This window comes from Eleutherodactylus coqui, chromosome 13, assembly GCF_035609145.1.
Source record: "Eleutherodactylus coqui strain aEleCoq1 chromosome 13, aEleCoq1.hap1, whole genome shotgun sequence".
NCBI lineage: Eukaryota > Metazoa > Chordata > Amphibia > Anura > Eleutherodactylidae > Eleutherodactylus > Eleutherodactylus coqui.
This window is the reverse complement of record NC_089849.1, coordinates 32,229,495-32,257,301: the sequence shown is the minus strand read 5'-3', so window position 1 is coordinate 32,257,301 and position 27,807 is coordinate 32,229,495. Positions and strand designations below refer to the sequence as shown.

Genomic DNA, 27,807 nt, shown 5'->3' with positions numbered 1-27,807 from the left:
AATGCTGTTTACCTGGTAAAAACTGATGTCCCAAGATTGCTCATGAGAACCGCGTGACCAGCCAAAAACGTTTTGACTGTGAGCTTAACTAATTGAACACTTAAGATGCATAAGCCATGAGTGACTTTATAGAGGATCAATAACAGCTCTGCTCATGGCCATACCCTCAATGACCTATGGAGAGTGCTCCATTGCTACATCCAATTTAGAGTTTATGGGGGGGGGGGGGACGTTGTCAACGTTGGATAGAGAAGGACCACCGATCACATTTTCTGTTTTGGACCATATCACATGCTTTATTTCAGCAATCAAAATAATTAAAAACATCTCAAATTATTATACAATAACAAAACAGGTACAGATCCTTTGTTCTTTTTGCATGGTATCACTGTCTAGTTTTGGTTTGGACAAAAAGATGGAAACAGAAGTAGGAGGAAGTAGAATGAGGAGAAGCTGTGGTGAAGACAAAGAGGACGAAGTAAAACAAGAAGATGAGAATTACACCAACGCAGACAGGACCTAATGACCTTGTGTTCACGGGAAAGGGGTTTAAAGAAAATGAGAGCATGGGAAGAAATATAGCACCTTTCATTATGGGAGAGTGAAGGGATAAATATGGACAATAGATCCCTTCTATTGCTTAGCACCAAAAACGGAAGCTATTGTGGAGAAGACCATCAAAGAAGCAGTGAGACCTTAGCACCAAATGAATGGGACATAACAGTGAGGTAGTCTCAGGAAGTAAAAAAAAAACACACATTAATACTCTACACTGATCACCCTTCTAACACTGTAAGAACCATCAATATCAAAATATTTTGTGAGACCTTCAGTATGACAAGGATGAAGCTTAGCATGGAGGAGGAACTTCAAGAATGATGGAGAAGAAGTGAAAGGAGACACACACACCCAGAGGACAAAACCCAAGTCTTTCATGATTCCAAAACACTCTCCACACACCTTCAATTTTATTTTTTCATATTTATTTTTTTTGCCACCTGAACAAATGAAAAACAAAAAAAAACATTTTCGTTTTCTTAAAAAAGGTGCATTACATGAAATGAACTGGTTTGCTCCTCTTCTACCTTAGGATCATCGATCCAACATTCTCATCATCTCAAATCCGGGGACAGTGATAATTTCCTTTTTTTTTTTCCAAAGGGAAAAAATGACATCTTCAAGATTCAGGGAAGGTCAATGTAAGCAGGGGCACAGATAATGAAAAAGGTGATAAATCTCCATCCCGTGAACACAACACACACGGGCGAGGTCTGTCCTTTGAGAGATGTTCTTCAAAGCATGACTATCTGTTTTTTCGTGTAATGCTTACGGAAACAAGAAAAGTTTTAGAGATGAGAGGAACAACAATTTCAAGTCCGCATGAGATATTCTCCTGTCCTGGTTTTTGTCTTTTGTTTTTACACGAAGCAGACTGGTCCGAGCTCTAATCCGAATTCCTGGTCTGCAGCTCCAATATCCATGGGTGCAACATCAGTGATGGGCAGGCGTGATGTCTTTGATGTCTTGTATTCAATAACGGTCTTAGCCCATTGTCCTGTGTGTTGCTGTAGAAGAAATGAGGATCATTAGTATATTATTTTTAAATAATATATAAGAAGGCTGTCCAAGGTGCTAATATGGTATAACACAATGAGTCCTCCCTTCTACTAGTTACAGTAGTAGGTCCGAATAGCTAAGAAATATTTGGAAATCATGGACTCTTAAGGTTCAGTTCTCATCTTCTCAGACTTTTACTTACCGTGCAACCATCCTCTAAGACACTGTATGTGAAGCGGCTGTTGCCCTCTGCTCTGATTTCAATTTCGTTGGAGCCTTGAAGGAGAAGGGCCTTCTTCAGGTTACCAGTTTCTTGGTCCATGTAAGCAACGCTGTTCTTGCAGTGGTAGGTGATGTTCTGAGAAGCTTCAGTGGCCATGAGGCGGAGGAAGGTAAGTTGGATAGCAACATCAGCTGGGTCAGATTCCTCGCTGCCATATTCGAACTGTGAGTAAGAAAGTCATATAGGGTTATTATGGTATGCCATTGCATCAAGACAGACTTTAACGGTCTGATATAGTCCATAGGGCAACCCATTTCAGTGAACTATATTATGTTCCCGCTTACCTGGAATCCTTCACTCATTGTCTCTCCGAACCAGACATGTTTCTTGTCGCGGGTGTTCTTGCTAGTGTACCAGTTCTTCTGTGGAATAGAGGGTTGAGTGGGATTTACGCAGGTCTCTCCAGTCTCCATGTTACAGAAGACCTTGATGGCATCAAGAGTGCAGCCTTGGTTGGGATCAATCCAGTATTCACCTGTATAAAAGAAAATACATACCAATATGAACTAAGTTTAACAAGGAAAAACATGTGCATGATAGGGGTGAAGACAAATATCTGTATCACCAATTGTCAGTCTTACCGCTCTTCCAGTCAGAGTGGCACATTCTCAGGTCACGGCAGGTGCGGGCTGGGTTCTTTCTGGTACCCTCGGGACTGCGGATGTTCTCAATCTGCTTGCTCAGACTCTTGAGGGTGGTGTCTACCTCAAGATCGCGGTCACGCATGATATTAGCATCATCAGCACGGTATTGTCTGTGATCAGATTTCTCCTGAACAGGTTGGGGCATGAATTGGAAGTCAAATCCGCCACTTGGTGGGCCAGGAGGACCTGGGGGACCAGGAGGTCCAGGAGGACCCTAGAATATATTGTAAAAGGTCAAGAATGTTTTAGTCAAGGGAGAATTACACCACTATCATAATATCACTATTTTATAAATTAAAGAAATTAGGGTACTCACAGCAGGACCAACATCACCAGTACGACCACGTGGACCAGGAGGACCAACGGGACCAGGCAGACCATTAGCACCATCTTTACCAGGGTTGCCAGAAGATCCGGGTGGACCCTACAATTTATAAGCCACACAGTTAATCATATAAATTGTAAGTATCTAGAAAATATTGTATCAGCACAGATTATGTTTCCTGTTCTGATGGGAAAGTGCAAGAAAATAATACTTACTCTTGGACCAGAGGGACCAGAAGCTCCAGATGGACCTTGTTCACCACTAGAACCCTAAAATAGAGATGGTTATTTGTATCTGAAACTCAAGTTTGGGAAAATATTTATATTTTACATATACTTATAAAAATTAGAATAGAAAACAAATGAAGTAACTTGGACAGCCCAGTGTCCTTAAGTCATGTAAAACACAACCAATCTTAACAAACAGGGGTTCCAGGGAAGATGGTGGGGGAGAAAAAAGTAGGGAAACTCCTACAAAACAGGGTTTATATATACACACAATGCCATAAGATATCCAATAGAGTGCATCAATCATGATTGCAAAACCCGTAAAGTGTACACAAGTCAACTAATTGACATTGATACTGGGATCTGTCCCGAATCTCATTGACATGATCCTTTGTCCAAGAGTTCCAGTTTAGGTAGATAAAGTATGGTTAATGGGCCCTGAATTTCCTTGATGTCTCAGTGCACACAGATGGCATATTGGAAAGGGAATACCACCTCTTCTACTTCTCATTTGGAAAAGTGGGTGGAAAGAAAGATTTTTTATTTCTTGAAAAACTCATCTACCTCGCTTTCTTTGTGTCTTTTTGCACCAATGTGGTCCAATTGCAGCAAAAGCTTAAGTGGATTAACTACGTTTGAGAAATCCAGCTATGTAGGAGGACTCTCTTAGTGATTAAAAAATATGATGTGGATGAATTTAGGAAGACCCTTCTGGCCTGAAGCTTCCTTCTCTTGAGATGGTACAAAATGAAAAATTAATCTCTGAGGATTTGAAGGTAAGATAATGGATCAATAGGAAGCAACATATGTCTTTCTAGAACTATTGAACTCTTGAATAGTGTTGATTGAACCAAACCAGTAGAACCCTGTTTTGGATTGAACTTTGTAAAAAGCTTGGTTCAGCACAAATCCGAACCAAGCTTTTAGCAAAGTTCTACCTGAAACAGGGTTCTACTGGTGCAGTTCATTCAACACTAGTCCTCAACACTGGTGTATAACACTGTCTAAGAGCCATAAAGGCCTGTATAACACTCTGAGAGTGTTGTACAGGGTGTTTATGTCTCTTAGACAATGTTATATACTGGTTTTAGGGGTTCTGGTGAACTTCTGGTTATCTTCCGGTTGGGCTCAAACTAGTTCAGACTGCGCCTAACTTTTTGCAAATGTTTGGCAAACTAGCCAAATCGAACTTTTTAAAAGTTCACTAATCACTACTTTGGAACATGTCCAAATACCATGCCAGAGTTCAGTGATGGGTGGTTTAGATTTAGGACAATAGAGAATGCTTTTTGGGAATGTTGGAGTAGCCGGAATATTGAACCCATATATTTTTTATAATGCATAAGTTTGTAAAAGGACTCTCTCCAAACATCATTGAGCAAATGTTTGCCCAACCTTGTAAAATTTTCTCCCTGATGTCTAGGAACTCAGGTTTAAAGGTTCAAAACCTAGAAAGGAATGGGTGGGTGGACTAAACTCCTCATCGAGATGTATCATGAATTCTATAAGTATTATTCATTGACCACTGGTACTTACAGGGGGACCAGGTGGTCCGGGAAGACCGTTGAATCCTCTGTGTCCCTTCATGCCTCTTTCTCCTTGTTCACCAGCCTCACCCTTGTCACCACGTGCACCTTGGGGTCCCTAAAAGTAGAAAATATATTGGTGATCAGAAATGTGTCTAGGAAGAATAACTAAAAATAAGAGGTAGAGGAGAAAATAGGACTACTTACAGAGGGGCCACGGACGCCAGCAGGACCAGCGGGGCCAGCAGGACCAGCAGGACCCTAAAAAAGAAAATAGGAAGTGATCAGGGATATATCTTCTTAGTCTGCATCTTCAAAGCTGGATAATCTCTGACTTTAGTTAGCTGCCTATAAGACATTGTGTGAGAGTAGCATGTCTTGACTTTGTGGCTTGAAATCATTGAACCTGAACTAAATAAATTACTGCTCCAGCATGACCATTATGGTCCTTTTACAAGGGCCAGTTATCTGAACGTTCCTACGAATGCTCCTTCATCCGACAATTGTGCCATGTAAAGCAACCAACGATCAGCTGTTGTACAATCATCTTAACGAACAGAGGTCCCCATAGAGCAGATAATATGCCCATGTACACAGAGGTAATGAGCGCTGACCGACATGCTCATTGTTAGTGAGTGATCCTTAGCATGGGCAGATGATCAGTCCGTGTAAGAGAACCATTAGACTGAAGGGCAAATAGTGATGAGAGAGGATAGGGAATTACATAAAGCGCAATGTAAAGTGAGTTGCATTGAGCTACCTTGCATTATAAGGTAGACATTCTTGTAACCAAGGTCAAATAAATGTCCTAAGATTCAAATGAGTATTCCTGGACACTAATGGAAAATCTGGTAGCCCGCCACCTTCCATGCACCTTTTATAATACTAGTGTCTTCCTATGTGGCAGATTGGCTTTTAGGCCCCTCAAGCATCAGGCCTTTGAGCGACTAATACCTCTGCACCCCCCATAGTTTAGTTACACCTCGGCTCAGATTTAACTGGAAGTCCAAAAGTACTGTAATATGTATATGACCTGCACCTAAAATGTATGTATTGCAACTGACCCAACCCATAACCAGCAACAGTAGTCCTTCATCAATGTAGGTAGCTCTACCTATAATAGTATAAATTAAGAGATTTGATTCCATGAAGGGGCATACTTACAGTCTCACCACGATCACCACCCTTTCCAGCAGGGCCAGCTGGGCCGGGAGCACCAGGGGCACCAGGAGCACCAGGAGGACCAGCAGGTCCGCCCTCACCGCGATCACCCTATAGAGAAAGAAATTATTAAGTTGAGGCACAATTTTTTTTCCAGTATCAAATTAATTGAAGCAAACATTGTTATCTGGGTGGTATTTACCTTGGGTCCAGCAGAACCATCACGACCAGGAGCACCTTCTTGTCCAGTAGATCCCTAAATGAGAAGAACAGATGATATGTCAGGACTAGCTGTCTCAAATTATGATCTTGTGCAGAGAAGTTCATAAATGATTTTGTTTTTCTATGGCTCTTGGTTTTATTATTACACCTCATAAGGTAAGAAATGTCTTCATTTATTGAATATCTCCTCAACTGTCCAGGTCATAGTTGAGCATACCAAGGCTAGGCTTTGATAAAACCAGATATCTATGTGGTAATATCAATGATACCCAGCTTCTTTAGGTGGAACTTTACTAAACTTTTCATGTACAATGGCAAATACTGTATTAAAGAACAAGAAATAGTAGTAGGGTGTTGGTGGAGCAGTAATCAACATCAAGTAATTATTCTAGAAATGCCTCATCTTATGGGAGACTTACCTCACGACCGGCTTCACCAGGGGGTCCAGATAAGCCTGGTGGGCCAGAAGGACCTGGGGGACCACGTTCACCACTTGGACCACCTGGGCCTTGTTTGCCAGGTTCACCCTTAAAGGTAAGATAGGAGAACACAAATGTAATGAGGATATTACATGGTCATCAATGATGCCAATGATGTATGTATCAGCTCAACAATGGTGTATGACATGAGGGTTATAGGCTTGTAATCTTCCATTTACACTTATGCACCTATAATATGGATGAGTGTCCCGGCCCAACTGTAGGTATACTGACCCAAACTCAGAGCACCATAGGTCTCTATAATACTCTTGTGTTCGGGTTAATACACCTACAGTAAGGCCAGAGCATTTGGCTGTATTGCGGGCGCGTAAATTTGACCGTAATACGCTTGTGTGAAACTAGCCTTACTGCGAAAGAATGTACAAGAATGTACAAGTATATTATGAGATAATAAGGCATTTTTCATGCATTATATTCATTTTTAAGAAATTTACTCTATGTGTTATGTTCAGTAAAAGGAAGAATCACTGTCCAGGTTGTGGCCTACCAAAAAATGGAAATCTTTATGAACTATTGATGTGTTTTGGTCTACATCAACATGATACTCACAGTGGGTCCGGGAAGACCAGGGAAACCTCTTTCACCTCTCTGTCCTGGAAGACCACTAATACCACGGCCTCCAGCAATACCTTGAGGTCCAGGAATACCAGGGGGACCCTATAGAGTCATAATGGCATAAGTTTTAAAATTGTATATTGAATAGAAGAACCTCCAGGGAAAAAAAATCCTTCATTTTTTACATATTTCCCTATGCATTATGCTCATGTGAATACTTTATGGAAAGGCATATAAGCACTGCGAAGTAAGTACAGCTGAAGCCAAAAGCCTGTAGTACTTTCCAGGTTTTGATCAAGGGTTTCATTTTTGTCACATCAAAATAAGGAATATACAGTGTGTGCAAAGAGGGGGATACTTACAGGGGGGCCATCGCTACCAGGAGAACCTTTCTCGCCAGATGGTCCGGAAGGTCCAGCAGCACCAGGTTCACCAGGACGTCCAGCAGGGCCAGTCTCACCACGGGGTCCTTTTTGTCCTTCCTTTCCAGATGGGCCTTGAGGTCCTGGAGGTCCAGCATTGCCCTAAAAATGAAAAAGGTAGTTTAAAGTATGGTGCTGTATTGTGGCAGATGCCACCTAGTAGAGTAGATCACCATGAAGTGACAAGCGGGCTTCTGGAAGTTGATGGTCAAAATGTTTGCTAAGAATTCTTAGTTCATCTTTACAAATCTTGCTTAGCCTCATTAGCTGAAGGCTGAAACCAAACATGGACTTTTTGTGGCAGGGTTTTCTGGTGTTGGCTGTTGGGCCAGGTGGGTGTGTTGGGTTGCAGGAGGCTTAGTGTGCTCCTGTAGCTATGTGATTGGAGTTCAAGGGACCTCGCTACAGGGAATATATGTGTGGTTCTAGCAGAAAAAAGTGCGGTCCATGTCTTTTTGTCTTTTCTACAATTGTTCAATAGTTTGAGGAATGTCCACTATTAGTGTTGAGTGAACCGAACCAGTAGAACCCTTTTTTGGGTCAAACTTTTATAAAAAGTTTAGTTTGGTATGACCTTGAACCAAACTTTTAGCAAAGTTCTACCCAAAACAGGGTACTACTGATTCGGTTTGCTAGTGTTACACACCAGTTTTAGGGATTTCGGTGAACTTCTGGTCTGGTTCGAACTAATTTGTACAAAATTATTCAAAATAAGTTCAGTAAACTGGCTGAACTGAACTCTTCAAAAGTTTACTCATCACTATCCACTCCCTTTGTTTGTACCACTAATGACATAGCATGCATTGTATGTGAAATCTATAGACATTATCAAGATGAATGTATTTATTTCTATATGTTTTTATAGAAGTAAAGTCAAAGGTGTTACTTACAGATGGGCCAGGGGGTCCAACACGTCCAGCAGCACCAGGGAAACCAGTAGCACCCTACAAAAATGGAAGGACAAAAATTAGGAAACTTAAATGAGATTTGATGGGTTCTGTTTAATCCCAACCCTAAGCCCACAACAGAGTCAAAAGAATATTCATTGATCTATTTATTGGCCTACTCATACTTACAGGGGGACCAGCAGTGCCACGAGCACCTTTGGGACCAGGAGCACCAACTGCGCCCTATGTGAAGAAAAGCAGGCATATTGGCATGAATTTATAGATATAAAGGATAATAATCATTCATTTATAGGTTTAAGGGTTCTACATGTAGACTTACAGCAGGGCCAGCAGCACCAGTGGGACCAGCAGGTCCGGAAGGACCAGCATCACCTTTAGCACCAGTGTCACCTGGTTCTCCCTTGGCACCAGGTTGACCATCAGCACCCTAAAGAGAAAGAAGTACAGGTAAGTAGGAGTAGTAACCTGGCAATGTCTATATTCCCAGGGCTTTTAATTGGTTTGTATGAATGATGTAGTCCAAAATACTAATATAGGGTTCAATAGATTTAGTATCAATTCCACTTAATGGTCAAACTTTTTGGCCATAGTAGATATATCGCCAAATAGCAGATAAGATGAAGACCTATGATGTAAGTAAACAAATTGGTTTGTATCAATATGTAGATCCTTGGCATGTCTTTATTCCAGAAACAGCACCACATATGTCCATGGGTTTTGTTTAGTACTGCAGCTCAGTTCCATTGAAAGTGGTTTTCCCATTACTTAAAATTGCTTTATAATTGATCGTGCCATGTAAAGGGTTCACCCATAAGCCATGGCCCCCGGGTCTGCCATGGCCTATGATCGCTAATAATAGAGATAATACATTGCAGTACAGAAGTACTGCAATGTATTATCATAGCTGTCAGAGCTTCACAGGTTCAAGTCCCCGGCAGGGACATAAAAAAATAGTAATAGTTTATCATTTTAAAAATAAATAAAAACCCACGTTTGGTATCATTGCATCTGTAATGACCTGTACAATAAATTGAACACACTATTTATCCTGCATAGTAAAAAAAAAGCCACTAAAAAAGTATTAGCTTAACAAAAACGCAATAAAGATGACAAAAAAGCCGTTTATGCTCCAAAATGGAACCAATAAAAGCTACAGCATTATTAACGCTGTAAAAAAAAATCCCCCAAACACAATGGCAGAATTAATGTGTTTGTTTCTCCCTGCCCTCCCCAAATTTCTTATAAAAGTTATATAATATATTATATGTACCGAAAAAATAACCAATACCAATAAAAACTATAGCTCACCACGCAAAAAACAAGCCTGCATACGGCCATGTCAACAGAAAAACAAAGTAATGGTTTTTGAAATGTAGACATGAAAATCCCCTGAAAATTGTTGTGTCCTTAGGACCAAGATAGGTCATATCTTTAAGGGTTTAATGGGAATGACATGCGATACTACAAATAACCTGTGGGCAGCTGTGATGCTGTTTTTGATAGAAAGCAACCATGTTTTTCTAATCTTGGACAACCCCTTAACGGCAAACTTATTTACTCTAAATTGGGGTAAATATGTTTGCCTGCTCTGTGCAAAGTTTGAAAATGGTGATCATGATAATATCTTGATGGGTGTAAGCAGAGGAAATTATATCTGGAATACTCACAGGAGGACCAGCAAATCCAGCAGGGCCTGGAGGACCAGACTCACCACGCTCACCCTATAGGAGAGATAAGTAGACCATTGTCATAAATTATTATGTGATTGATCCTGATGAAGGTGGTGGCCACTTGATTGTAATAGAAGATACTTACGGGAGCACCACGGGCACCAGTTGGGCCAGCAGGGCCAGAGGGACCAGCTTCACCCTGTAGAGAAGAATAGTTGGTTATCATCAGTGGTCATATTGGAATAGTATAACAATGGTCCCCTACAGTGTAGAGTACAATTATACACATAGGATAGGGTGTAAATATCATCCATACCATGGGGAAGGCATATACCTGGTATCCAACTGAGGGTGTTAATGCAAAATTAAATAATATCTGATGTAGGGTCAAATTTTTGCATCTGTTTCATTATATGGATCTTTAAGATCAGAAACAGGCAAATTAAATCAGATTTTGGTCCTATAAGGATTAATTTTTTGAATGCGTAAGTGTAACACTTGCTCACTCTGCAAACACACCTAGATAGTTAGCTAAAGTCCACTTACTTTGTCGCCAGGAGCACCAGATGGGCCAGGTGGGCCAATTGGACCAGTTAAACCTCTAACTCCATCTTTACCAGGGGCACCATCAGATCCTTTACCTCCTTGGTCACCCTGGAAGGAGAAAAAGTGGAGAGATTTGAGGATCGAGAAATAAAGAATAATGTAAAATAGTATAGTAAGAGATGAAAAACAAAACAGGAGTTGGAATAGTAGGAGGAACAGGTGGATAAATACATCATTAGATCCCAAAATACAATATTCAGATTGGTACTTACTCTGTCTCCCTTAGCACCAGGCAGACCAGAAGCACCACGCTCACCGGGCATTCCTTGAAGACCAGCGGGTCCTTGACCACCAGGGGCACCTGGAGCACCAGCTTCACCCTAAGGAAAAGATAAGAAAAGATGAGAAACTAAACTATGCAATGATAGCTCATTAAAATCAGGTAGAACTGGCTAAATTATCCATACCGACCAACATATCATGGTTCCCTAATGGTCCATGTTAAGATATCTGAATGCTTTTATTTAAAGGGATTTTTTGGGCAAATATTATCTATACCTATCCTTAGGATAGGTCATCGATAGTTGATCGGCTAGGGACTACCGCTCAGGACCCCAGGCGATCAGCTGTTTGGCACCTGCTGACAGCTCCAAAACACAGGGTACAGAGCAGAAGTAGATAGCTCTGACCCCTGTGTAGTGGTTGGTAATTGCAGGCACAGCTCCTATTAAAATCAATGACAGCCGATCCTGCAATTACCAGCAATGGCCAGTACACAAGGGTTGGAGCTATCTGCTTCCGCTCTGTACCTTGTGTGTAGGAACGCTGACAGCGGGCACCCAAAAAGTTGATCAGCCAGGTTCCCAATTGGCAGACCCCAGCTGATCAACTATTGATAACCTATCCTGAGGGTAGGTCATCAATAATATGTGCCCAGAAAACCACTTTAATATTTCAAATTGCACTCCATTTTATGTTTTAATGTAGCATGAATTAATGTTTGGAAATGTCTATAGTTACAGTGATATATCAGTATGTAAAGTTCTTCTATCTCCAAACTTTCCAGGCCTCCAAAGATGCAGTTGTTTTCCTCCTTAATTTGTTGTTATGGTTAGGTAAACTCACCTTAGCACCATCGTTACCAGGAGAGCCATTAGAACCACGGGCTCCCTGAGGGCCGGGAGGACCTTGGGCACCACGTTCGCCAGGGAAACCTCTTTCACCCTAGATGAGATAAAAGTAGTAGGCAGGACATGGTCAGATCAAGTCATTATGGCAGACATACTAAGAATTTACCATCACTAGTAATACTTTTATAGTCGATGTACCAAGTAAAGTCTCTTACTAGGATTTGTAAATCATAATATAGTAGAATATCCTGGGTAGTGTTGAGTGAACCAAACCAGTAGAACCCTGTTTGGGGTCAAACCTTGCTAAGAGTTCGATTTGGTATAAACGCAAACCAAGCTTTTAGCAAAGTTCTACCCGAAACAGGATTCTACTTGTTCGGTTTGCTCAACACTAGTCCTGAACACTGGTGTCCAAGCCAGCCTAAGGGCCATAAAACTCTGGCTTATACAAGGTTTTTATGGCTTTTAGACAGTCTTATACACCAGTTTTAAGGGTTCTGGTGAACTTCTGGTTCAGTTCAAACTAATTCAGACCAAACTGAACTTTTTGTAAACGTTCCCTTATCACTATTCCTGTGTGTAACTAATCAAAAGAAGGAATTGTTTATTTGATAGTCAACTATAGCACCCTATTCTTCTAGACTAATCCATTTCTATACAATAACCTGGTAGCTAAGGGCTGACTATTAGACATTACCAGGCCAATGGCTAGAGATTTATATAGAAATACATGATACTTACTCTTGGGCCACCAGGACCAGCAGGACCAACATCTCCGGGAGCACCCTATGATGAGAATGGTCAATGTTAAAATCATTAAATCCACAAAGTGACTAAATATTTAAAGTATAATCCAAAATGTCCATTGGCAAAATGAAACTTGGCGATATATGATTTAGGCCGGTGACTCACCACCAGATCTCAGTCGCGTTTTTGCACCTATAATACTGATATGGGTCCTGGCCTAACTGCGGGTTTCCTGACCAAAACTTTTTGGATCAGGAGACCTTCAGTTTGACCAGGACACATGTCCGTATTAAGGAGAAAAAACGCATCCGAAATACAGTGGTGTGTCACTGCCTTAGACATAACCATTGTCTAAATCAATACATACTGGACATGGTATGGATTAGGAGACACCATATTGGTGGCCAAATGTGGGTAATCAAAATGAATACAAAAATGTCCTTCATGCTTCATATATATCCTCACCTGTTCACCGGGTTTGCCGCTCTCACCAGGAGCACCTGGAGATCCAGGAAGACCCTAGAAAATTAAAAATAACAATTACATGTATTGTAGAGCATAGATGTAATTCATTTCCAGGGCTACTACTAAGAATAAATGGTGAGTATATGGCACTTTCAACAAATCAGGGGACATCCATACAACTTTTTACGCCAGTTTCTGGTGCAAAAAAGTCTCAATGTAAAAGTGGGAAGGGCTTGTCAGAAGGGGCATGGCCCCTTAAGACTGACAACTTTATAATAATTTACACCAGAAACTGGCATAAATGATACCAGAGATCTATGCCAGGTCAAACATTTCTGTGTAGGTGAACGGAGGTGCTGAGATGCCCCTAAAATATTAAGAGGCATTGTGCGTTTGAAATGCCGCTGTTCATAAATTTTGCCCACCATGACTTTGGAAAGTGGTCAAGGCATGAGTCCCATCCACCATGGATGAAGTTATGGTATGCCTGTTCTTATCTAAGGCCTCTGACACACTAACGTATTTGGGGCCATGTGCTGTTCTTGTTAGTCCATGGACAGCTCACAGCCCTATATATGCTATTATTGACTAAGAGACTATATACATGAACGTTTTTTTCATATGGACCGATGGTCTGCGTGAAAAAGCTCATGGCACATCCTATTCTTGTACGTTTCACAGACAAGAGGACATGCCAGTGCATGTCAGCGTACAGTGTTCTTGTATATTGGACAGCGCACGGATGAGTTTCCGTACGCTGTCTGATGTGAGTTGCACCCAAGTCTCTCGAGTATCATTTGCATTATGACCAGTGTGCACCTAGCTTAAGGCTAAGATGAGAACCAACAGACATAGATTCCAGATCCAGAAATTAGGACCATTTAGTAGATATGCCCTATATAAAACAACTTACTTGGAATCCAGGGCCACCAGCGGGACCTTGTTCTCCTCTCTCACCAGCAGGACCCTACAAAAAGATAGCAACAATGGTTATCTTTTCTGTAAAACCATTTCTCAACAAATAATAGTGAACATTGGTGAGAAATGCTTATACTTACAGCAGGGCCAGGGGGACCTTGAGCACCAAGTTCACCGTCTTTGCCAGCGGCACCCTAAAAGAGCAAAGGCAAATCATTATAATATGAAGACTTAACCATGGCTAGTAATCTGCTCTTTCGTTAGTTGATTTGCAAAGTTTGACTGCCCCTACATCAAAAATTTACAGCCAATCAATTCAACAGGGAGTAGTGACATCACCAAACTGCTTACGTGATGTCACCTTTATGTCAGCCTAAATTATGCAATTGTAATATGCAGCGGTGACTTATAATATCTAGAGATAGTTAAGAATTATTGGTGCTTAGTCGTTGGATAGGCAGACGAAGCTTCCACAGAGCTGCTAGTAGTCGTGAGCTTCAGCTCAAGTATCTAGTATACCATGTGGTCTGAATCTTAGAAGATAGGACCCATGCCTACAGTATGCTTGGCTTTTGACTATGTCTAGGTTTTAAGATGAATGTCCAGTGTGGGACAACATTCGAGTTACTTACAACGGCACCAGGTGGACCAGCAACTCCTCTCTCGCCAGACTTTCCAGGCTCACCCTATGGAAGTAACAAATATATATTAAACACATTATACAGAACAGTCAGACCTGAGAAAAAACTCAACAAAAAGGTAGAAAGTCACTTACAGCAGCGCCTTTAGGACCAGGGAATCCCATTACACCAGATTGACCTCTAGCACCAGCTGCGCCAGGAGGTCCGGGGCGACCATCTTGACCAGGAGCACCCTATGTTATGGCAGGAAGAAAAAATATCCCAGGTAAGAATAGAAAACTAGTCAAGCATCGCCAGGGTGGATGAAATTATGGAATGTAAGGAAGACAACTTACAGCGGGACCAGTCTTGCCATCAGGGCCAGGGCTACCAGGGCTACCAGTCAGACCCTAAATTGGTAGAACAGAAGTGAATAGGTTTCAGTTGTATTATATAGGAGATCCATAAGTTTTCTTTCTTAATACTAGTTATGTAGCCACTTTTAGCTTTTCGTTTTATGTCCTGGTATCATCTCTCACCTTAGCACCGGGAAGACCAGGTTCACCAGGGCGACCAGATTCACCAGGAGATCCTTTGGGACCAACAGAGCCAACGGGACCACGTTCACCAGGAGGACCCTAGGTTAGAGCAAGAGTCAATGTTTAGATAAATAAAAGAATATAAGCTTTAAGTTAGAGTCTTGGAAGTGGTCATACCAACACCAGTAGTAGAATGTCAAGTCTACAACAAGTGGCATTACTATGCAATCTAGTGTATAGTATATACTTATACATGGTGTCATAATAGTAGCCAACTATCATTGTAGACTTACATTTTCCATCATGTTTGATAAAACTAAATTTCTGAAAATGTCTCAAAAGAGTCAACAGTAAGTCATCCACAAAGAGGAAGTCTCACCTTGGGTCCAGAAGCACCATCAGCACCAGGGAAACCACGGCTACCAGGGGAACCCTATTAACCAAAGAAACATGGTTAAACAAGCATTTCTTTGTGGGTAGACATAAAATAATAAGATCCAAGTAGGATTTAAAAGGATATGTAAAATCTAATATTAGGCCTGTTTCCTACAAACTAGGGCCTAAGACCCATCAATATGTCAGATTGATTACTTATAGCTATAATTTCATGAACTAGGGTTGCCAAAATGACCATCATCCTATCATGTAGGTATATGTAATATATAGTTTGAAGAATATCTCTATAGTCAGACTGTATAATATTAGAGTAGTTTACTGATTTGTTTGAACTTTTTGTATATATTATCAGTTCTGTATATTAAACAACAGGATTTGAGATCCTCATTCTTAAATGTGCACATGATATCAGCCATTTTGTAGTCTGGATCAAAATTGACCCCCCCCCCCCCCCCAAAAAAAAAACAGCCAATCAATTCAACAGGAAGTAGTGACATCACTCAATTACTTCCATGATGTCACTTACGTAACACACTGGTCTGGCCTGCCTAAGAAATTACATCCCACAAAGTTTCTGTTGGATGGACTACCTTTTTAGGATATAGTTATCAGGATACCAGAGCAAGAACTCAATTCTCTACTTGCTCTGGTACTTTTTTGCAATATACCGTGGATTTATAAAAACATAGAGGGTCAGCCAATACTTGTAAGGGCATTGACCCGGAAACAGGTGCTATTTAAACACTAAGCATTCACATTTATGCACCTACATACAGGGTTCCTTAGGGCTCATACACTAATTTTTTGTAGGCCATATGTATTACAGATGGTCTGCATTATACAGGAACTACGGGTGAAGGAAAGTGAAATGGTCAAAGTCTAAGATTCTGTCAAGGTGCTAAAAATTGGCATTTTGGGTCACTTACACGTTCGCCAGCAGGTCCGGGAGGTCCACCAGGTCCGGGTTCTCCACGGGATCCTCTCTTTCCTTCTTCACCAGAGGGGCCTGGGGGTCCTTGAACACCAGCGGGACCCTAAAGAAGATTATTAAATGTGAGCATTTTGGTTCCCCTATGATGAGATCAGTTCAGATTTAAAAGCAAAATCAAGATGATACTTACAGGTTCTCCTTTAGCACCAGCTTCACCCTTGTTTCCAGAGGCACCAGGTTCACCCTAGAGTAGAGATAATGAAACATTTAAGACCATGTTCAATACAATCAACCTAAATCTTGTCCTATCTAGAATTACAGGTCATCTTTAACATGGACTTACTAAGACTACATATAATCATGTATAGCGTGTAACTATATTAATACAGTTGAAGTTTTCAGAAGATGTAATCAGAAGATTAAAAAAGTTGATATCTATTTTGGGTTATACTTACATTGTTACCTTTGGGACCAGGAGAACCACCAGGACCCTGAGGTCCGGGGGCACCACGGGCACCGGGGAAACCGGGAGCGCCAGCAATACCAGGAGCACCCTATATTATTGAAATAAAGATGGCTTATTAGTGAGATGAAGAACCTTAATGGAAGATGTCAGTAAGGAAAAACAGAAAGATAATGGATACTTACAGTGGCACCCTTGGCACCAGGTTGACCATCAGTACCAGGGTTTCCCTAAAATAAAGAAGACATCAGTCAATTGTATTGTTCCGATGATGATTTCAGGATCTTCACTAAGAAGATGCCAAGGGCACTTACAGCAGGACCAGAAGAACCAGCTGGGCCGGGAGCACCAGGTTCACCACGACCACCTTGAGGACCATCAGGACCACGAGATCCTTGGGGACCAGCATCACCCTATGTGGTAAATAATATGGGTCACTATGGAGCATTAATGGTATCATCTAGTCTTCTAACATATGGATTGTGTGACCGGAAGTGAACATAATTATTCGTGGCTGCAGGTGTCTTACCTTGGGACCAACACCACCGGGGAATCCAGAAGGTCCACTTGGGCCAGTTGGGCCCTAAAATAATAGGATAAAAAATTGGTAAGTAAAAGTTGAAGACATTGGCTTCCATCTCAAGTGCTAAAAAGGTTCAATACTGATAACTACTGAGGCACAGTCCTGAGATTAATGTAGTACTCTATCAGGACAGGTGCATAGATTTGCAGCTACCATGAGATTTGTAAAAATTAAGACCATCATAGATTTTATGTTTTGTCTTGATAGTAGTCTAAAATTACTTACAGGGGGACCAGCAGCACCAGGAGCACCATCATTACCACGACCACCCTACAAGAGAAATAGAAGGAAATTGTTCTTATTAATATCTATTAAATGTTTCTTTAGTAGGCCATCAGGATTTTGGAGGTAAAGACTCAATATACTTACAGCAGGGCCAGAGGGTCCGGGACGACCTCTCTCACCAGGGAGACCACGGGGACCCTAGATAAGAAGATGAGATAAAATGTCAGCATGGATGATATCCCAATAAGTACCTGACCCAACATAGACAATCCAATGTTCACTAGTTTCCCACTTAACCTAAGTTTCTTTAATGTCACCAAATGCTATTTATCTCCTATAGACTATGGACATAAGAGCCACCATATGCAATGGTTTAGGGCCTGGTGATCCACCATGACCAATGGCATACTTACTCACTCACTACTTGTATAGACATAAGGGAAATATATCGCAACTATATGCTAGTAATATATACAGATATTTATATTAATGACCCAAATTTAGTTTGTTTTTTTGATGATTTGTTTTGCCCTGACAACCTTAATGCCATTAACTTCCCTAATCCCCAAAATACTACTCACCGCTTGTCCGGGAGCGCCATTCTCACCAGGTGCACCAGGTTCTCCCTAAAACAGGTAGAAAATAACAAATTTAGACCACCATAGCCAAGATTTTGGTAATTCAGCCATTACCTAGGCTGTTATAGAAGCAGAAACCTACCTTGGGACCAGCAGGACCAGTATCACCCTTAGCACCATCAAGACCGTTGAAACCCTATGTAGGAAGAAGAAGAGATGTATGAGATCTTGCACCATTTCTAAAGGTTTTCTCAGCCTATGGATGAAGTTTTTGATGTTGAACTCACTCTGTGTCCCTTCATTCCTGGAAGACCAGCAGTTCCTGGAAGGCCACGGGCACCCTAAAATTTAATGAGAGAATATTAGGTACAGAAGAAGAACTGCAACCACTGACAGTAGGATACAAAGTCCTATGCTGTACACAATTTTTGTGTCTTTATAGGAATTATTGTCAATGAAGATATCTCAGATGGTTGACCTTGTGCATATCTCATCTTCTTATCTCCAGTGAATTTTAATCCTTAAGGTGTATATGTTAAAAAGAATGGAAGAATCTTACCTGTGGGCCTGGGGGTCCACGTTCACCAGGGCGGCCAGGTTTGCCTGCTTCACCCTATTGGAAAAACAAGACAAGATATTGACAAAGGAAGCTAATGGATATAATTTCTTGCCTTGGGTGTATACAGTATCCATGTACTACGATACCCGAGGCTTCTTCTTAATTGTAAACTCTATTTAGTGTGGTAGATATTAAAATGTTGATATTTAGAATATGTCAGGCTAAGATAACATGGTGCCATTATGCCAAGCTGTTGAAGACTCTCAGTTAGACTAAGCCTACTTTTAAACAGGTTCCTCAAGCAGTCTATACTTCAAATTGAGTTGCAACATGTTCTATTGGGTAACTCTAAACTATAAGGTGCCCTCTCTATTTGCCCCCCTAATTGGATGCAAATAATGTATAGTAAATTGAGCTTATGAGCTTCCATTACTTACATCTTCACCGTTCTTTCCTGGAGGTCCTGGGGGTCCACGGGGTCCCATGGCACCCTAAAAAAGAAGATATGTTTATGAAGACAAATATATTTGGGTAAAACAAGCATACTGTAGTAATGCCCTAGTGGTATAGGCTGATGTACAGTGAACCTTATATCTACTATAACCAGACCCTATATCCAGTGACCTACAGTAGTCCACCTAATGAAATGGCCTTGGGTTTTCTGTGTGGTCTATGGCAGGGGCTGGATGCTAGGCTGGTCTTAACTTGAGAAAAGGCTATTTCGATGCAGATGACATCCAAAAGTATATGCATAGATATCCTGGGTTTCATACTGTTCTCTGTACATTCAATGATTATTAAGATTGGTGTGTCTTGGGTCTTACTGACAGTAATTTGCTCAGTGCTATCTTGCATAGAATTGGGAAGAAATATGTTTATGAACTCATTAGGTGAGTTGCGTTTGTGTTGCTTTCTTCTTCAGATTGACTCCATGTTAATACTGGTGCAGCAAGTAGCAGGCTATGGATACAATTGTCTTTTGACATTGCCTGAGGCCTAGTGCATGGTGCAAATGTAATATAACTGGAAACGATCTTTTTCACTTTCTCCAAATCCATTTTACAGGTTTTAGTTCAGAAATTTAGCGGTGAGTCTAGAAGTTGAAGAGATACTTACAGAGGCACCAGCTTCACCAGGTTCACCAGGGGGTCCTTGGAAACCTTGAGGTCCCTATGGAAGTAAAAGTGGAGCAAAGTCAGATTACTTCTACTATATGTCTTACTCCAAGAGTAATGGTTGCATGAGGTCTACTAGCAGTGTGTAGCCAGAAACTGAAGATACTTACAGGGGAGCCAGATGGGCCAGGTGGACCGCGAGGACCCATTGGACCCTAAAAATAAAACAGAAGTCAAGTTTAAATCAAATACTATAGTTGTAAGCTACACAGTATTGGAACTATCTATACAATGATGTCAACATGTCATTCCTTTCTTCCAGAAGAATCATATCTTTTTACTGTACCAACTATACAATGAAATCAGGTGGCTGCTTACCATTGGGCCGGGCATGGAGATTCCAGCAGATTTCTCATCATAACCAAAAGACATTTGAGGAGCAAAGTTCTGTTCAGGAGAAAAAAAGAAACCTTGGTTAGACATGAACATAGGTCAGCAAAAATGGTAGGTAAACCATGTATGATCAGGTGGAGTACTTACTCCGCCAAGGCCGGGTGGTCCAGGTGGGCCTGGGGGTCCAGGATCTCCAGGTCGTCCGTTAATGCCATCTCTGCCAGGTGGGCCAGGTGGTCCCTTTGTAGACAAATCAAATATCCATTTACTAGATGGTATTAAAAGATCACAAAGCAAGACTCCCTGTATATAAGAGACAAGACTCCCTAAACATAAGAGTCTCCCTACACATAAGAGCCCAAACTCCTGACACACAGGAGCTGGAACTCCCTACATATAAGAACCAAGACCCCTTACATTTAAGAGCCAAGACTCTCTACACATAGGAGCCGGGACTCCCTACACATAAGAGCTGAAACTCCTGACACACAGGAGCTGAGACTCCATATACATAAGAGCTGAGACTCCATATACATAAGAGCCCAGGATCTCTACACATAAGTGCCCAGGACTACCTACACATGAGAACCCCAAGGTAATTACTGATAGTTGTTGAGCCATAAAGTCTGGAATGTCTAAGGGTACAAGTCTAGACAGAATGTAACTGGTAGAAATACTGACCAGTTCACTTGGCTTTTCTTATCCGATTTTGACTTTCTAAGGGCAAAGATCAGATTGCAGTAGGTAAAGGTGGCTTCATATGGGTAGACTGTTGGGCGCATTAAGTACACGACGGTTGTCCCAAGACCAATCGCTCCTGTACTTTCACACAGAAGCCATAGTTGTTCAGTGAATGGAGGCGGAGCAACCAGAGATCTCTCCCGACCGCTTGCCTCTGTTCACTGTGAGCAGGCAGTAGCCCAAAGATGAACGACTGCCTGTTTACACTGAGCGAGAACTTCCTCACTAGTTGCTTCATTTCAGTGAGCTGAAACAAAATGGCTAGTGACTACCGTAGTGAGCGATTATTCGCTCAGTACCCTGTCAGGTCTAACACATGCCAACTATCACTCACTTGATCAATTTTTTGGCCAGTAGTTCTACTGTGTAAAGCTACCCCAACTGGACCTACTTTGGGTAAAGGCTCTTGATCTTTGACATACAGGTCATTGGCTTATTACCCATAAAAATTGTTGACTACAGAAGGTATGGTCGAGTATGATATCTAGGCCTAAATTTTGACACTTACCCTCTCGCCTTGTGGGCCAGTATCTCCCCTGGGTCCCTGAGTGACAAAAAGAATATAAAGTTAAGCAGAAAGTTGCAAGTGCAAATCAAAAAGAGTGAATACATAAAAGACGATATACTAGATGCTCTCCAAAACAAGACTCACCTCAACTTCAGATGGTGTGACTGTAGGGTAAAAAAGACAGAGAGGGGGTTCAGTTATTATTTATTGCCCATAAGAATCCATACTCATGCAAGTTAGTGGTATAATTTGATTATTTTACTCCATGCTTTTGTATTATAACCAATATGGCATCTTAAGTTCTAACATCTACTGCTCTTCAAGACCAACATTGGCCACCGCTATCACCCCTCATGGCATTACATCGAAATATTGTACAAAAATTGCTTTATTTTCGTTGCTTACAGTCAGAGTCAGGGCAAATTGGACAGCATTCTCCGAATGGGATTTCTGGGTTGGCGCAGGAAGAGGTGTCATCACAGATCACTTCATCGCACAGTACGTTTCCGTTGTCGCATACGCAGATCTGGCAGGGTTCTGGTTTCCATACGTCTCTGTCATTATACCTAGTTCCTTCATAGGTGCATTGAGAATAGATGGCTGCAAAAAGATATAACGTGTGATCAATTTTAGAGGTCGCGCATAGGGTGGAGCGTATAGACAGTTGACGATTTAATGGCTTCCCACCGGTGAAGAAGCGTATCTCAACCTGCAAGAACTACATGGAACGGGTTAAAGCGCAGGGTGGGGGGGACACAGCTGGGTTTTTTCAGCAACATCTGGTTTAAAAGAAAGGAATAGGAGAAAAAAATCCCATCATCTGGTTCCCATCAACCAGGCTCAGTGACAAGGGAGTAGGCTGCCAAAAATACTGAGGGTGGGAGGAGGAATATTTGGAAGAGATCTGCGTTTTCCAGGCTAGGGTCTCTTCCAAACCAAATGTGCATCATAAATGCTCTTGTTGCATGAGGGACAAAAGAGGGGGAATAATGTTGAGTTGAGGGCAGAAGAAGAAGAAGGAGGAGGAGGAATTAAGGAATTTGAGAAGGAGAAAATGTTCTGGGTGGGAGTAGAGGCTGGTAGTGAGAGCCTGTGCTGGAGGCGGAACGCATGGCCTTCAAACAGATGGGGATGTGCAGGATGAGGCATGCTCAGGTCGAAGAGGAATGTTAATGGAGGGCAGAGAAGATCCTCCCAGAGCAAAAATGACATTTATATATATTGACGGCCTTGAGCTACAATAAACATGAATTTAAAAAAAAAATTTAAGAAATCTATAAAAGGTAGTAAAAACACTAGAAAAAATAAACACAATAATGCAATAAAATATCTAAAAATGACCAAAAGCTGAATGCACATATTAAACAATAGCTGCAAAACTTTTTTATTTTGGCACCACACCCATTCATATCATTGCAATACATCACAGCGGCACTAGGTGGCAGTGATTCCGAATTGGCACGAAATGCTAATAAAACTTTTAAAGAAGACAAAATTAAACTTTACACGTTAATCCTTTCCACGACTTCAAGATGGAAAATCGCAACGAATTAAAAAAAATGGGAAGAGCAATGTGATTAATACCAGTGATTCGTATAATGCGACTATGGATTTTGCATCTGGCCTGCAATCCCTATACTTGCCACCAGGTGGCGGCAACGTAGCAGCTTGGACCAGTATGTAAAGTTAGCATCCTGATGCTGGAGTTCTGAAGTTATGTCTAGACTTTTATATACTGGAATCTGTTAACATTCCCAGATGAATCACTCCTTACCATGTTTTTATTATCTGGCTCCTCTCCCCTCCCCAGCTGATGAGTTTTACAGAATGTAATGAAATCCACATGCAACTTTTTCTATCCCTCAAGCCCAATTTCCAAGCGGCGGCATTCAAGGCGATCATGAGATAATATGTTTTCAGTCAAAACAATGCAGTAAATCATACAGGAAAAGGGGGATAAAGAGGAATCCCCATCCCTTTCACAGACCCCACGTACATTTAACCCTTGCATGCCTGAAATACAATATCACAGTGCAGAACAAATATCCATCTAGCATTAACTTTCCAGATGCACAGATAAGTGCAAGAACTGCAGAACTACTACTCCCAACATGCGGAGAACAACAGGTTGACTAAGACTTATATCAGGTGCACCCATCCTTGGGGATGTACATGACCCTCCAAGACCCAGGTAGGATAATAGGAGTTGCACTCACCATCATCTTCTCCTTGACATTTTGCTGCTAGGATTGTTGCTGCTATTACTAGCAGTAATCTTGTATCCACAAAGCTGAACATGTCTAGATATCAGACATGTAGACTCTCTGTGGTCCTGTCTAGATCTTCTTAGTTCCTAGTCATACAGTGGTAGGATTAGTGGTATATCTCCAGTGCAGACCCCAGCAGAAACTTCCTACTGTGTCCCAGCTGGACAGGGTCCCCTTTTATATCTATCCTCCACTTAGAGAGGTGGGATTTTGCACTCTCTATCCTTTTTTTTAAGGTTGGAACATTGGTCCAGCCCTTTAACCAATACCAAACTCATACACAGACTCCTAAGGAGAAAAAAAAAGGACTTCAAACAAAGGCGGCTCCTCCCTGCGCAGAAGCTGAGGAGTCTTATTCTAGCATTAGTCTTTCTTAGAAGAGACAAGATACTTTGTCTTTCACATTGAACTTAATTAGGGTTCCTAAGTCCTGAGACTTACTACTTGAGGTGGAATCCACCTGCCATCAACTCTCTCCAACTTCTTAAAGTCCATTTTTGCTTGTCATTGCTCATGTAAAAAGTTTATTTGCAGCAGGGCAGAGTTTGTCAGATGTAGCAGAGTTGAGTTTAGACATTTGTAGACACCGTATAATATCACAATAGGATGTCTGTGCTTTTCGACAGCTCTGCAATTGTTTCGGGAACAAAAGAACATAAATGACTAACACAGCTCTGCTACATCTGCAAAGGTAGAGTTGACAGATAATAATATAATTCCCATTGCAGGTACATTAGATGCAGAAATGCAGTATATAATAAGGGAGATCTAAGAATCCCCAGTTGATACATTGTTGCAAATCCCTATTTAAGATTGTTTTGAATAAACTCTGCCCAGTATATCTTTTTTCCAAGTATATATATTTAATACACACACATATATATATACCTTTCTCTCTCTCTTTATATATATATATATATATATATATATATATATCTTTCTCTCTCTCTCTCTCTCTCTATATATATATACAGTACATATATATATATATATACATATCTCTCTCTCTCTCTCTCTCTCTATATATATATATATATACTTATTTTTTTATTAGGACATGATTGTAATATGTAGCTAGAAATCTATGGAGTTCAATTTGTGACGTGTAGCAGAGCTGAATTTGTTACTCGGCCCACTGTAGTTTTACACCTTTAGCACAGACAGTATGGAAGAAGCACCTGGATAAACCACGCCAGCTCAGCTACATTTCTCCACTCATTTACTCCAAAAGGTGTTGTTTTTAAGACAATCTATAGGAAATCTCGCTATTTTTCCTTCCCCTCTCTATTTTCGGCTGCGTCTCACATTTGTTTCTGTTTAAGAAGAGCCACGTTGGACGCTTGAAAATGATATATGAAATATGTCATTTCTTTTCTACAGGCAGCAATTACAGGGAGCAGTAGTGTATGTTTAGCCGGCACTGACTGCTCCGTGAACCCTCCTCGTTTCTGGACAATGATATAGAATTAATAGGAATTTTTTTATTTTTTAGTGTTGGGTGTTTTATATGTTTTTTGTTTAGGGCCATTCACTTTTGGGTCTGTGGCTTTGGTTGATTTGTAATGCATGCTGGAAAATGCCTTGCTGGCCGCGGCTTCCTTTGGTGGGATCAACTGTTTATTGGGGTGTTGTCAGGAGCTGGGGCAATCGGCTGCCATATTAAAGGGGCTGAAAATGGGGGTTGGCTCGTTTAGGGATCTGGAGGACAAAAGTTATCTCATCGTGAGGCCACCCAGGTAGACTTCTTTTTTACAGAGCCTGAAGGAATATATTATTAATATTGGCTTTAGAGACCGGTCTCCTACACCTAGTGATCAGGTGTAGAGGAAATACAGCATTACCTGGTGGCCACACAAATGAATGACCATCTGGGTACCTCGTGGGCGGGCAAGGTCCTCTCTGTTCTGGCTCATTTAGGGGGGTCTAAACCATACAGGTGCATTTGCAGTGTATGTCAGAGGTATACATAGGGAAGATTTCCTGATGTATACATCGCAGGGATATCATCGACGAATGCTATTATATAGCCATACAGTGGCACACAGTCCCCATGCTAAAAAAAAATATATACCATGTGGATTGCATTATTTTACTGGTCGCCTCCAACGTACAATGCAAATGCAGTGTGCAAAAAAAAAAGTATACTGAGTGAGGCAAAAAATAAGGTTCTGGTGAATGGAGAACAATGGATTGGTTGTTGTATATGCTGGGAGCCAGGGGCGTAACTATAGGGGATGCAGGGGAGGCGGTTGCACCCGGGCCCAGGAGCCTTGGGGGGCCCATAAAGCCTCTCTTCTCTATATAGGGAGCCCAGTACTATGAATAAAGCAATATAGTTGGGGGCCCTGTTACAGGTTTTGCATTGGGGCCCAGGAGCTTCAAGTTACGCCTCTGCTGGGAGCTCTTCCTGCACATACACCAGAATGTGTATGAGGCACTCCCTACTTTCCCCTGAAGAAACAGGTTTTGAAGCAGACGGCTTCTTCATAAGTCAAGCTGGGACACAGGCAGCAGGGGCTACATTTAATGGATGGCTCAATTATGTTGGCACCAATTTGTAGTCATGGGGCTGTTTCTGTGCTGGCTTGCAAGGGCAGAACCTGCTGCCTGTCTCCCAGTTGACTGATGAAGAGGCCCTCTGCCTCAAAACGTATCAAACTTCATTAACTAGTAAAAAATACTTTTCTTGGAAGGCTGCACAGTGCACCAAGTTTTTCTATTCGGTCGTTATACGTTATTTCCCACGCCGACCCATCAGAGTGAAGTGTCCACCTGGATGGTAGCATCTCCATTCAACCTCCATTTCTACTTCTCGCTCATGGTTTTTTTGAACTCCTTCAAGTTTCCAGGCACCAATTTGAGATTGCTTCACCAACCTTCTCCATCTAGGTCCCCTGAAGAAAGACTACGCATGTTGAATTTCAATGCCTAATCCTTTTGTTCTTTCTGAAATCGACCTTCCACTTTTGAGACAAAACTCTGTTTCAAGAGTGGAGGGTGGAAGGACTACATTACCTGCCACTGATTGTGCCAACCGTCATTTGGTATTGCTGGTTCTGGGTGCCATTTTCTAATTGCACTATGCACTGCTCTGTGGTTGACTAGCACTGATCACATGAGCTGCGCTGGCCAATCACAGAGCAGGTATAGCACGTCAGTAGTCTTAACGCTAACAATGCACTATGGACGATCTGGGCTACCTGAAAATGGGACTGACTAAATCAACTGCAAGTAATGTACCCATTCCACCCTCTGGTCCCAGAACAGAGTTTTGTCTTGAAACCAGAGGGTCTCTTGAAGGTAAGTCACTCACATAGCTGTCTGGCTGCCACTTCCTCCATTGCCCCCATATAAAAAACATTATGCTCGGCCAAACCCAGCGTTCATGTGTATGGAGGAGTCAGGAGAAATAGCTCTCGGCTAAATGAAAATCAGATGATAGTTGAGATAGTTGGGATATGTGGGGCTGTTGTGGAGGTCCTCATACTCTTTTTGCACCCCTTATGATAATTTTCTTTTCTTGGCTCTACTGGGCCAAATTGTCAATTTGGGCCTCTTTTTTTCTCAACATCACATGTAGGTTCAGGCACCTGTAAACCATATATGTGAAGACCCCAATAAACAGGACCCATATCTTAAGTTTCCTGGATTCTCCCTAGTCAGTGACGAATTGGGGTATACTGTGCCCCCTGACCAAATTAGTTTAAGGAGTTGCCCAAGAGGCCATCTTGAACCAAACTGAACATATGTATGTCCTCTATGCTGTGCTATTACTGCTGCACACAAGGGAGTCATATAACTATGGAGGACTAATAATTCATTTGGGAAATAACCCAAAGATGTTTAGTCCACCATCAGCAGTGATTTGCTCTTGGGGTTGTCTGAGTTGAACCATTCCTTATTGGGTCACACCGTGGTCCCACCAAAGCATGTCCTCTTATGGGCCAATGCAGTCCTAGATAGATTGAGGGTTGAGATTGATATTTAATGATGTAATTGGACTGTAATGGTCTTTCAAGCAAATCCTTCATATCCCGTGAAGATACCAATGCACCATTAATGAATGGGATATCACAGCTGGCA

General features: G+C 41.5%; 1 protein-coding gene across 1 annotated transcript; it reads right to left on the bottom strand.

Annotated features, from left to right (window-relative positions):
• Positions 1-961: 961 nt before the first annotated feature.
• Positions 962-23,881, bottom strand: COL1A1 (collagen type I alpha 1 chain). The gene is made up of 51 exons (XM_066587558.1): positions 23,674-23,881; positions 21,863-22,057; positions 21,602-21,621; positions 21,458-21,493; positions 20,356-20,448; positions 20,194-20,262; positions 19,986-20,030; positions 19,817-19,870; positions 19,138-19,191; positions 18,701-18,754; positions 18,429-18,482; positions 18,284-18,337; positions 18,145-18,189; positions 17,708-17,761; positions 17,564-17,608; positions 17,285-17,338; positions 17,070-17,168; positions 16,941-16,985; positions 16,748-16,846; positions 16,483-16,536; positions 16,288-16,395; positions 15,345-15,398; positions 14,966-15,064; positions 14,783-14,836; positions 14,582-14,680; positions 14,439-14,492; positions 13,947-14,000; positions 13,802-13,855; positions 12,889-12,942; positions 12,418-12,462; positions 11,672-11,770; positions 10,819-10,926; positions 10,547-10,654; positions 10,146-10,199; positions 9,998-10,051; positions 8,650-8,757; positions 8,499-8,552; positions 8,313-8,366; positions 7,363-7,524; positions 6,995-7,102; positions 6,365-6,472; positions 5,926-5,979; positions 5,727-5,834; positions 4,770-4,823; positions 4,573-4,680; positions 3,025-3,078; positions 2,801-2,908; positions 2,422-2,698; positions 2,125-2,315; positions 1,760-2,002; positions 962-1,565 (listed from the first exon to the last, which is right to left on the bottom strand). Exons 1-51 carry the CDS (start codon positions 23,753-23,755, stop codon positions 1,419-1,421), a joined length of 4,341 nt encoding a protein of 1,446 aa, XP_066443655.1. The 5' UTR covers positions 23,756-23,881; the 3' UTR covers positions 962-1,418.
• Positions 23,882-27,807: the final 3,926 nt, after the last annotated feature.

What these genes read in the sequence shown, in the direction of transcription:
- COL1A1 (XM_066587558.1), bottom strand. Translation starts at nt 23,755, where the DNA reads ATGTTCAGCTTTGTGGATACAAGATTACTGCTAGTAATAGCAGCAACA. An exon ending in CTGGCCCATCTGGCTCCCCT is followed by an intron (nt 19,871 to 19,985) that starts GTAAGTATCTTC and finishes TTACTTCCATAG; the next exon opens with GGACCTCAAGGTTTCCAAGG. An exon ending in CAGGAATGAAGGGACACAGA is followed by an intron (nt 18,338 to 18,428) that starts GTGAGTTCAACA and finishes CTTCCTACATAG; the next exon opens with GGTTTCAACGGTCTTGATGG.